A 12350-nucleotide genomic window follows, 5' to 3' on the forward strand; every position below is an offset into this window, starting at 1 on the left:
TTGTAATTTTTTAACAAATATCACACAATATATTTTATGCATTTTATCCATTTTTCATACATTTTTTTGTCCATTCATTGTTTGTATCTCATTTTATAGCACAAAGAGATTTAAGTAATGTAACCTTTAAGAGTTTTTTACTTTATTTTACCACTTTAATCCCACTGAGACTTATTTTAGTTCAAATATGTGTATGTTTAAAAAGTTATAAAGTTATAAAGTGGAATAAAATATGCTGTAAATAACCTATAAGTCACATTTCTGCCTCTATATTGTAATTAGCTTGGACAGCAGCTGTAAAGTGTTAAAGTTTCAGAGTGTGTGTGTGTGTGTGGGCTGGATGGTGTTAATTGATCCTTGCGTCTGATTGGCCGAGGCAGCGGAGGGGGGCGGGGCTTGTGCTGTTCATTCAGAGGGTAAATCATGGTTGACAGTGAGGCAGCAGCAGCAGCGATGGCTCACAGCTTCACTCAGGAGTATTTTCAGATCCCTGTGGTGACCCGAGCGTACACGACCGCCTGTGTCCTCACCACCGCTGCCGTGGTAAGAGCCGACGACACCACACAACTACACAACAACTACACACTAACTACACACTAACAACTACACACTAACAATGAAGAAAACAAGACTCAACTCTGACCTGCAGGCTGAGATCAGACAGGAAACATTCACTAAAACACTTTTCTCTTAATATTGACTAATGCTACTAATTATTAACTGAATTTTAATTATGTGTGTTCGAGTCAAGGAAGGAAGGAAGGGAGGAAGAAGGAAGGAAGGGAGGGAGGGAGGGAGGGAGGGAGGAAGGAAGGAGGGAAGGAAGGGAGGAAGTAAAGGAAAGAAGGAAAGAAGGGAGTAAAGGAAAGAAGGCAGGCAGGGAGGAAGGAAGGAAGGAGAGAGAGAGAGGAAGGAACGACAGAAGGAAGAAAGGGGGATGGAGGAAGGAAAGGAGGAAAGGAAATAAGGAAGGAAGGAAGGAAGGACGGAGGAAAGAAGTAAGTAAGGAAGGAAGGTAGGAAGAAGGGAGGAAAGAAGAAAGGGGATGGAGGAAGGAAAGAAGGAAAGAAGGAAAGAGACAAGAAGGAAAAAAAGAGAGAAGGAGGAAGGAAGGAAAGAAGGAAGGAAGGAAAGAAGGAAGAGTCAAAAGAGATGGGTCAATTTGACCCGGGAGGACGGCAGGAAGGTTAATCCTTAATTTAATGCTTTAAATTTAAGTTAACAGACAAATTATTGAGCAGCATTTGGGTTTTGTTGTTGTCCTTGTGTCAAGGGAGGGAGGAGGGAAGGATGGAAGGGAGGGAAGAAGGAAGGAAGGATGGAAGGGAGGAAGAAGGAAGGAAGGGAAGTAGGAAGGAGGGAGGAAAGAAGAAGGAAGGAAGGGAGGGAGGGAGGATGGATGGAAGAGAGGAAGAAGGAAGGATGGAAGGGAGGAAGAAGGGATGGAAGGGAGGAAGAAGGGAGGGAAGGAGGGAGGGAGGGAGGAAGGAAAGTAGAGAGGGAGGGAGGAAGGAAAGTAGAAAGGAGGGAGAAAAGAAGGAAGTAGAGAGGGAGGGAGGAAGGAAAGTAGAAAGGAGGGAGAAAAGAAGGAAGGAGGGAAGGAAGGAAGACGGGATGGAGGAAGGAAGGAAAGAAGGAAGGGAGGAAAGAGAGAGGAAGGAAGGTAAGAAAGAGAGAAGGAGGGAGGAAGGAAGGAAGGAAAGAAGGAAAGAAAGAACAGTCAAAACAGACAGGGTCAATTTCTTCCTTCCTTCCTTCCTTCCTTCCTTCCTTCCTTCCTTCCTTCCTTCCTTGACTCTAGGACATCAGGAGGGTTAAAGTCTACATATACCTGCTCTCACCGAAACTTTGAAAGTTAAACATTTAAAATAGTTTCAGTGTCTTAACATGTTGAATCTTTGGAGCTTTTGAGACAATATAATCAATCTAACATGTTTTAAAATGTTCGAGAGTTACAGTCGCAGCTGAATCACTTAAGGAGATGAAGTGTTAGTCGATGTTTGAAGCAGTGAAAGTAACTGAAGTGTCAACTGAGCTGAAAATCTCATTTTCAAGTCAAAGTGTTGAAGGTGTTTGAGCTCTCTGATGAAGTGTAATTATTGAGTGAGGTTGAACTCTTAAAGATATGAAAGCCGCTGAAGTGTAAATTTAAGAGATAAAGATGAAAGCAGCTGAAGTGGAAGCAGTGGAGAGAGGTATAGTTAGTTAAGATATGTGAGCTAAAAGTCGTTACACTGTCATTTAAAGAGTAAAAAGATGAAAGCAGTTGAAGTGTCAGATGATTTGTAACCTAATAGGTGAAAGCAGTTGAAGTGTAAGCAATGAAAGAACTGGATGAAGAGCAAGCGTTAAAGCAGGTGAAGTTTCTGGTGAAATTCAAGCGAGGAAAGTTGTTCGGTGTCAGCTGATATGTAGCTTAAAAGGTGAAATCAGTTAAAGTGTGAGCCTTGAAATGAGAAGTCTTGAGAGTTGAAAGGAAAGCAGTGAAAGTAATTCAAGTGTCAACTGAGCTGAAAATCTAATTTTCAAGTAAAAGTGCTGAAGGTGTTTGAGCTCTCTGATGAAGTGTAATTATTGAGTGAGGTTGAACTCTTAAAGACATGAAAGCAGCTGAAGTGTAAATTTCAGAGATAAAGATGAAAGCAGAGGAAGTGGAAGCAGTGGAGAGAGATCTAGTTAGTTAACCCTCCTGTTGTGCTCCCAGTTTCAAATTGACCCCTATCTCTTTTGACTCTTTCTTTCTTTCTTCTTCATTCCTTCTTTCCTTCCTTCCTTGCTCCCTCTTTCCTCCCTTTCTCCTTTCCTCCCTTCCTTCCTCCCTTCCTTCCTTCCTTCCTTCCTTCCTCATTTCCTTTTTTCTCACTTTCTTCCTTCCTTCCTTGCTCCCTCTTTTCCTCCCTTTCTCCTTTCCTCCGTTCCTTCCTTCCTTCCTTCCTTCCTTGACCTGAGCACAACAGGAGGGTTAAGATGTGTGAGCTAAAAGTAGTTACACCGTCAATTAAAGAGTAAAAAGATGAAAGCAGTTGAAGTGTAAGCAATGAAAGAACTGGACATTTCCATTGAAGTGTGAAGAGCAAGCGTTCAAACCAGGTGAAGTTTCTGATGAAATTCAAGCGAGGAAAGTAGTTCGGTGTCATCTGATGTGTCAACACTGAAAGGAGTGGAAGTGTCAGCTGATATGTAGCCAAGTGGGTGAAAGCATTAAAGTGTAAGCCTTGAAATCAGAAGACTTGAGAGTTGAAAGGAAAGTTGCTTGAAAGCAGAGGAAGAGGAAGCAGCGGAGAGAGATCTAGATAGTTAAGATGTGTGAGCTAAAAGTCGTTACACTGTCATTTAAAGAGTAAAAAAATGAAAGCAGTTGAAGTGTCAGATGATTTTCAGCCTAATAGGTGAAAGCAGTTGAAGTGTAAGCAATGAAAGAACTGGATGAAGAGCAAGCGTTCAAACCAGGTGAAGTTTCTGATGAAATTCAAGCGAGGAAAGTAGTTCGGTGTCATCTGATGTGTCAACACTGAAAGCAGTGAAAGTGTCAGATGATATGTAGCCAAGTGGGTGAAAGCATTAAAGTGTCAGCCTTGAAATCAGAAGACTTGAGAATTGAAAGGAAAGTTGCTTGAAAGCAGTTTAAGTGTCGGTAAAATACAATGTAAGAAGTTTTAATTTTCAGTTAAAGTGTGAGCTCTGAAAGTAGTTGAAGTGTTGGGTGAAGAATAAAAGAGTTGTGGTGTGTGTGCTTTTTAGAAATAGTGTCAATTAATATGCAAGTAAATTATAAAAACAGGTGATATGTCAGTTGAGATATCAGAGTTAGAAGTTGAAGTGTCAGTTAAAGAGCAAAAAATGAAAGTAGTTGAAGTGTGTAGATAGTTGTTGGCTGATATGTGAGCAAATTGGACAACATCAAACACATCTTCCAGCTGAGGGATACAAACTAAAAGTAGGTAAACTGTCATTTTAAGAGTAAAGGATAAAAGCAACTGAAGTGTTGAAATGTAGTTTTAGCAATGGATGAAAACAGTTAAAGTGTAAGCAATGAAAGCAGTTGAAGTGTCAGAAGTGTAGATAGTTGTAGTGTGTGCACTTGAAACAGTGTTGATTGATAATGTGAGCACATTTGATTGTTAACCCTCCTGTCGTCCTCCCGGGTCAAATTGACCCCGTCTCTTTTGACTGTTCCTTCTTTCCTCCCTTCCTTCCTCCCTTCCCCTTTCTTTTTTATTTTTTTCCCCACCTTCCTTCTTTCCTTACCTCTTTGTTCCCTCCTCCTTCTATACTTCGTTCCTCACTTCGTTCCTTCCTTCTTCCCTCCTTCCTTCCTACCTTCCTTCCTTCCTTCCTTCCTTCCCTTCCTTCCTCCCTTCTTTCCTTCCTTCCTTCCTTCCTTACTTTAGGTGCAAATGACATAACTAGTACTTTCAACTGCTTTCATTTTGTAGTCTTATCCTTCACGTAACATCTTGAACTTCAGCTCAGTAATTAATTTTTTCTCAGATTAAGTTAAAGAGATAAAAATTAATTACTGAGCTGAAGTTCAAGATGTTACGTGAAGGATAAGACTACAAAATGAAAGCAGTTGAAGTACTAGTTATGTCATTTGCACCTAAAGTAAGGAAGGAAGGAAGGAAGGAAAGAAGGGAGGAAGGAAGGGAAGGGAAGGAAGGAAGGAAGGAAGGTAGGAAGGAAAGGAGGGAAGAAGGAAGGAAAGGAGGGAGGAAGGGAAGGAAAGAAGGGAGGAAGGAAGGGAAGGAAGGGAGGAAGAAGGAAGGAAAGGAGGGAAGAAGGAAGGAAAGGAAGGAGGGAGGAAGCAGGAAGGTAGGAAGGAAGGAAGGAAAGAAGGGAGGAAGGAAGGGAAGGAAGGGAGGAAAAAGGAAGGAAGGAAGGAAGGTAGGAAGGAAAGGAGGGAAGAAGGAAGGAAAGGAGGGAGGAAGAAGGAAGGAAAGGAGAGAGGAAGGGAAGGAAGGGAGGAAGAAAGGAGGAGGACGAAGGAAGGTAGGAAGGAAAGGAGGGAAGAAGGAAAGGAGGGAAGAAGGAAGGGAGGGAGGGAGGAAGGATGGATAGAAGAAAGGAAGGAAGGAAGGGTTGGAAAAAAGGAAGGAAGGAAGGAAGTAAGGGAGAAAAGAAGGAACAGTCAAAACAGAAGGGGTCAATTTGACCCGGGGGAGGACGACAGGAAGTTTAAAGAGTCTGTATCTCCTGGTGCACGTTGCCTGTTTAAGGGTTAAGATTTGAAAGTAAACGCACAGTTGGTTGAAAGTAAGACATTAAAAAGCAGTTGAAGTAGTTTGAAATCAGCTGATGTGTAAAAGTTGGTTGAAATTTCAGTTGTTTCTTATTAATATGGATATTTGTCTAACTTTCTGATTTAATTCATCCTTCATGTTGGTTGTTTTTTTTGTTTTTTTTTAAGCAACTTGAGGTCATCACTCCCTTCCAGCTCTACTTTAACCCAGACCTCATCATCAGAAGATACCAGGTTTTTATTTTAATCTATTACAGAAATTATTTAACATGTTGGAAACTTATTAACTTACTTATATCTTTATTCCTAGAGTGAGAGAGAAACGCTCCGTCTTCCCATCTCACTCTCAAAAAGAAAGATAATTAGTATACCCCCAAAAATGTTGAATTATTCCTTTAAGTATAAATTGACAATAATTCTCTCTCTCTCTCTCTCTCTCTCTCTCTCTCTCTCTCTCTGTCTCTCTCTCTCTCTGTGTCTCTCTCTCTCTCTCTCTTTTTCTCTCTCTGTCTCTCTGTGTCTCTGTCTCTCTCTCTCTCTCTCTCTCTCTTTTTTCTCTCTCTGTCTCTCTCTCTCTCTCTCTCTCTCTCTCTCTGTGTGTCTCTGTCTCTCTCTCTCTCTTTTTCTCTCTCTGTCTCTGTGTCTCTCTCGCTCTCTCTCTCTCTGTGTGTCTCTGTCTCTCTCTCTCTCTCTCTCTCTCTCTCTCCTCTCTCTCTCTCTCTCCTCTCTCTCTCTCTCTCTCTGTGTCTCTGTCTCTCTCTCTCTGTCTCTCTTTCTCTCTCTCTCTCTCTCTCTGTCTCTCTCTCTCTCTCTCTCTCTCTGTCTCCTCTCTCTCTCTCTGTCTCTCTCTCTCTCTCTCTCTCTGTGTCTCTGTCTCTCTCTCTCTCTCTCTCTCTCTCTGTGTGTGTGTCTCTGTCTCTCTGTGTCTCTCTCTCTCTCTCTGTGTCTCTGTCTCTCTCTCTCTGTGTCTCTGTCTCTCTCTCTCTCTCTGTCTCTCTCTCTCTCTCTCTCTCTCTCTCTCTCTCTCTGTGTCTCTGTCTCTGTCTCTGTCTCTCTCTCTCTCTCTCTCTCTCTCTCTCTCTCTCCCTCCCTCCCTCCCTCCCTCCCTCCCTCTCTCTCAGATATGGCGTCTGATAACCAGCTTCCTCTTCTTCGGTTCTCTTGGATTCAGTTTTGTGTTCAACATCATCTTTCTGTATCTTTTTATTATAATATCCCAGCTGCATTTCTCATCTTTAGATATTATCACTCTAACTTCTAAAGGCAGTTTTTTGTAGTAAGTCTTACTCTGATACTTTGACACTGAGAGAAAAAGCTGCAGTTGTGTATCCTTGACTTTTTTTTAAGTTATCGATACTGCCGGATGTTGGAGGAAGGCTGCTTCCGGGGCCGGACGGCAGATTTTGTGTTCATGTTCCTGTTCGGAGGCGTCCTGATGACTGTATCCTTTTTAATTTATTATATTAAAAAAAGCTTTTAAGAGTCCATCCTTTAGAGGAGATTCTTTAAAAGGGCTAGTCCACCCAAATTACAAAAGGTTTTCTCCCTTTTTAGATTCAACTTTATTCTCATTGGTACCCAGGTTTTCATATCTGCCTCCACTCACATATTAATGGAGTTGAATGTAATTTGACACCCAGTGCAGCGATGTGGCTCAATTATGTGGTTTTAATAGTTCTGTTCCTTCATTATAAAGAGTTTGGTCATGTTAGTTTGTTTAGAAATGGCTCAAAGACTAATAACAGGTCATGTTTCTGGTTTCTGTAGAGTTGTTCCAAGATGACAGCTCTTAACTTGGTTTTACATAGGTTTATGTTATCATCTCCAGACACACAAAAATGCCATTTGTACCCATACCCTAAGTCCAACAGGAAGTCAGCCATCTTGGGGAAAAATGCTAAATTTTGGCGTTGTTTTGGTCATTTCCAGGCTTCATATTTTAACGAACTGCTACTAGGGATTTTATCCAACCAACTTCAAATTTGCTCAGAAACATCTTGAGATATTGGAGATGAAAAGCTATCAAAATCTTTCTGATTACTTATTCCTGTTGGGCGTGGCTGTGCGGACAATTTTGATGCTTCGCCATAAAGAAGAAAGTCCTTACAACTAAGTAAAGAGGTTGTGATATGCAGCACAGTAAGCTGGTAAAGCACCATTAATGGAGCTGTTTCACTGCACATGCTCAGTAGCGTCCGTCTTACACAGAACTACTCTAGAGACTGAAAACATGATCTCTGTTATTAGTCTTTGGAGCCGTTTCTAAACAAGCTAACATGACTAAACTCTTTATAATGAAGGAACATGACATCCAGTGCAGCTGTGTAGCTCATTGACATGTTTTTAATAGTTTGTTCCTTCATTAGAAAGAGTTTGGTCATGTTAGTGTGCTTAGAAACGGCTCCAAAAGACTAATAACGGATCATATTTTCAGTCTCAGGAGAGTAGTTCTTTGTAAGGCAGACATCTGAAAACATGATCGCGGTTATTAGTCTTTGGAGCCGATTCTAAACCAACTAACATGACCAAACTCTTTATAATGAAGGAACATGACACCTAGTGCAGTTGTGCAACTCACAGAAGTGTTTTTAGACACTTTTCGGACAACAACGGAGGTCTACAGCACAGAGGACTAAGTTATATCAAGCTCTGGATACACACACACAATACTTAAAAGTCTCAGACAGAAATCTAAATAAAACCAAAGTTAGCATGTAAGTATAGCTCATCCTGCAGGAGCTGACCCATAAAATATGTTATTTGGCTTAAATGTCCCTTTTATGGTGGAAGCATGAGATGTTTTAGTGCTTTCATGTCTGTTCGGTAACAAGCTGCTTCATATACATCACATTTTATTCCCCCTGCCTGAATCAGGAAGTCTTCTGGCTAAAAGCATGTAAAGCCAGCTACTGTACATACAGCCGTCTCTCTCTTTTTTGATGATGCTCAGCAGTTTGTAGCCAGAAGCTCTCGTTCACATTCCAGGTTAATGATACAGTCCAGGGCTTGTTTACCAGCGACGTCCCTCTGGGCTGTTGTGAAACGGTCAACGTGCAGGTTTATGAGTCTGTTTGGATCCGCGTTGTGTTTCATGGACGGTTTTAACTACAGTACGTGACGTGAGGACTAATTCTGCTGTAATATGAGGACGGTGCAGTGTTTTACCCTGCTATCAGATCAGTAATGGGATTTACTCACATGAAAGGAATTGTTGGCTTTTATAGCGTTCGGTACACAATAACACCAGCTTTTAAAAAAGTGTCTTATATAATCATTAATGTTGGTAGTTTTACGGCTTTTATGCAACAAATACTCACATTTTAGGGAACTGTATAATTAAACATAACAAATAATTTTGTGTTTTTGTTATTATTAGACTGTCCTATAATTATAATACGTACTGTACATACATGTATGGAAGACCAGACCACAATGAAGGTCCGGGACTGGAATCTGTCATCCGGACGTCTACAGGCCCAGATTACCTGTGAGACCAGAAAGCACAGACAACTCTGAGGAAGAATTTTAGCTTATTGAATGCATTAATAGTACATGAATGTTAATGGATATAGATGGATGGATAGAGAGAGAGAGGGAGGAGGAGAGAGGAGCCCAGTGCATCATGGGAGTCCCAGTCTAAGCCTATAGCAGGTTCTAAACCGAACTCTTCAGGTTTTAATTTTAAAGAGACCCAACATTACCACATGAGCAAGAGTGGGAGAACATCTGCCTCAACCAGTTGGGGTTGAGAGGAGGAGAGAGGAAGGAGAGGAGAGAGAGGAAGGAGAGGAGAGAGAGAGGAAGAGGAGAGAGAGGAAGGAGAGGAGAGAGAGAGGAAGAGGAGAGAGGAGAGAGGACCTCAGTGCATCATGGGAGTCCCCCGGCAGTCTAAGCCTATAGCAGCATAAGTTAAGAGCTCTAAGAGCCCTAACTATAAGCTTTATCAAAAAGGAAAGTTTTAAATGTAGGGAGGGTGTTTTACTATAATCACAAGACCAAAAGACGTTGTTGTATTTAACCCGACTTCCTCCAGCTGTTCGGCCTGTTCGCCAACGTCTTCTTCCTGGGTCAGGCCTTCATCATCATGCTGGTGTACGTGTGGAGTAGAAGACATCCGCTCATACACATGAACTTCTTCGGCCTGCTCAACTTCCAGGCGCCGTTTCTGCCCTGGGTGCTGATGGGATTTTCGCTGCTGCTCGGAAACTCCATCGTGGTCGACCTCTTGGGTATTAAACACATATCACCGAAAATTACCTATTGATCTATGACGGGCAAATTCAGTCAATCAGTCAGTCTGTGAAACATTACAAATTCACAGGATGGGTATTGGGAAGCTAAACATTTAAACCAGGGGTGTCAAACATCCGGGCCGTGGGCCAGAACCGGCCCGCCGAGGGGTGCAATCTGGCAATCTGGCAATCTGGCCCACTTTCCTGTGTTCTTTTCCTTCCTTCCATCTGTCCTTCCTTTTATCCTTTCTTCGTTCCTTCCTTCCTTCCAACTGTCCTTCCTACCTTCCTTTTATCCTTTCTTTGTTCGTTCCTTCTTCCCTTTCTTCCTTCCATCTGTCCTTCCTCCCTTTCTTCCTTCCATCTGTCCTTCCTACCTTCCTTTTATCCTTTCTTCCTTCCTTCCTTCCTTCCAACTGTCCTTCCTACTTTCCTTTTATCCTTTCTTTGTTCATTCCTTCCTTCCTTTGTTCCTTCCATCTATCCTTCCTCCCTTTCTTCCTTCCATCTGTCCTTCCTCCCTTTCTTCCTTCCACCTGTCCTTCCTCCCTTTCTTCCTTCCATCTGTCCTTCCTCCCTTTCTTCCTTCCATCTGTCCTTCATTCCCTCTGTCCTTCCTCTCTTTCTTCCTTCTGTCCTTCCTCCCTTTCTTCCTTCCTTTTTTCCTTCCATCTTTTTAATGATCCGGCCCACATGAGATGAAATTGGTCTGTATGTGGCCCTTGAATGAAAATGAGTTTGACACCTCTGATTTCGGTAGAGGTGGTGACTTTGATTGACAGGTGACACTTGGTAGGGGGCGGGGCTTCAGCGGACTCGGAGGCCACGCCCACAGCATTTGGGAGCAGAGAAAGAGGCTGATTTTTACATAACTTTGAAGCCTAATTTCATATATTTGGCGATTATTTTAATCATTAAAATTTGGCAGGGTGGTTAACAACACACTTTTCTGTGGTATGTCAAACTCAGAACACATATTTATTCTTACTTTACACGGACTTTAAGTCATTTCCTAAAGCAATGTAATCCCAACAAGAGAAAATAGTGCTTTTCTTGAGGACTACTTTCAGTGGCGGATGAAACCACAGTTTTTGCTCATGTGAGTATTTGATGGCAGCATTGAGGTAATTTTGCTGTCGGACGTGTGATGAGCTCCGTCTCTCCTCAGGTATCAGCGTCGGCCACATGTACTACTTCCTGGAAGACGTGTTTCCAAACCAGCCTGGAGGAAGGAAGCTGCTGATGACTCCAGAGCTTCTGTAAGATTTCATGACGCAACTCATACGGTTTAAACTTTTTTAGTAATCCCTCTGAGCTGCTCTGAACAACCTTTAGTCTCCTACTGAGGGAGAGTGTAGAGGCTGAGTATTGATCCTCAGTCATTTTACACCACTGAGTATTGAAAACACACTTTAAATATGTTAATGTATGGCTGTTTGTATTTTAAACACTGCTAAATAAGAGTTAGCTAGATTTTAGCATCAACGTTCCTTCATTATAAAGAGTTTGGTCATGTTAGCTTGTTTAGAAACGGCTCCAAAGACTAATAACAGAGATCATGTTTTCAGTCTCTGGAGAGTAGTTCAGTGTAAGACGGACGCTACTGAGCATGTGCAGTAAAACAGCTCCGTTCATGGTGCTTTAAAAGCTTACTGTGCTGCATATCACAACCTCTTGACTTTATACTGAAGTTATTTAGCATGTAGAGCAAAGTTAAGAGGCTGTAATAAGGAACTACTCTCCAGAGACTGAAAACATGAACTCTGTTATTAGACTTTGGAGCCGTTTCTAAACAAACTAACGTGTGACCCAGTGCAGCTGTGTGGCTCATTTATGTGTTTTTAATAGTTTTGGAACAAAAGCAGACCTCCACAGCACCGAGCAATAAGATATATGAGAGACTTTGGATACACACATGATACTTGTTAGTAGATCCGTTCAGTGTCATGAGATTTTTTTGACAATATTAATATAAGAAGCACCGGCTATATGCTTTCAGTTAGGGCTGGGTATCATTTAAAAAAATAATGATACCAGTACCAATCAAAGTACCCTTAAAGTGATACTGATACAGAGTACTTCATGTGAATAGAAGCATTACATTACATAAAATGCCTCCACCCCTCCACATCTAAATGATCAGATTATTACATTTGAAAGTCTTCAAACTATTAATATTTAACATTTGCATTGATTGGCTGTGAGCAAGTTCATACAGACAGTCATATTTTGTAGCTGTGGGTGGAAAAGGGATCAATTGCAGGCATTGTTTGACGAGAGATGTTTCAATACTACTTGGTAACGACTGATTTTGGTTGATACCTTTTTAAAGATATTGAGTACTGACACCCAGCCCTACTTTACTTTGGGTTTTTTTTTTGCCTTTTTATTTATCAGTAGACCGACAGGAAACATGGGAGAGGGAGGGGGGGTTGTGATATGCAGCAAAGGACTTCCGATCGGGATACTACTTTACTTTAAATTAAGAGACTTTTATTTGACGCAGGATGTTTTCTCTTTGCAGGCGGGTCATGTTTGACCAGCCGGAGGTCTCAGACTACCGTCCCCTCCAAGAAGAGCCGGACGGAGATCTGCAGCAGGAGGACGAGGAGCCGCACAACTAACGGCAATAAATAATTAAATCAATAAATAAATACATAAATCAAAAAGTCAGATCAGCCGGCAGAAACACAGACAGACAGACAGACAGACAGACAGGAAACCAACGTGGACCGAGCGGAGTCCTGCTGAGACGCACGAGGACCGAGCAGAAAGTCACGGTTCATAAGAGGATAGCTGACGCTCTTCTTTTTTTTTTTTTCCTTCTTTCTTTTAAACCATGATATTATTTTGTAGGTTTCTTGGGGAGAGCTAAAAGG

At 41.8% G+C, this 12350-nt stretch overlaps 1 protein-coding gene across 1 annotated transcript; it reads left to right on the top strand.

Moving 5' to 3' along the window:
• Positions 1-453: 453 nt before the first annotated feature.
• Positions 454-10734, top strand: derl3 (derlin 3). The gene is made up of 6 exons (XM_053326269.1): positions 454-543; positions 5408-5473; positions 6361-6434; positions 6587-6680; positions 9273-9468; positions 10640-10734. Exons 1-6 carry the CDS (start codon positions 454-456, stop codon positions 10732-10734), a joined length of 615 nt encoding a protein of 204 aa, XP_053182244.1.
• Positions 10735-12350: the final 1616 nt, after the last annotated feature.

This window comes from Scomber japonicus, chromosome 9, assembly GCF_027409825.1.
Source record: "Scomber japonicus isolate fScoJap1 chromosome 9, fScoJap1.pri, whole genome shotgun sequence".
NCBI lineage: Eukaryota > Metazoa > Chordata > Actinopteri > Scombriformes > Scombridae > Scomber > Scomber japonicus.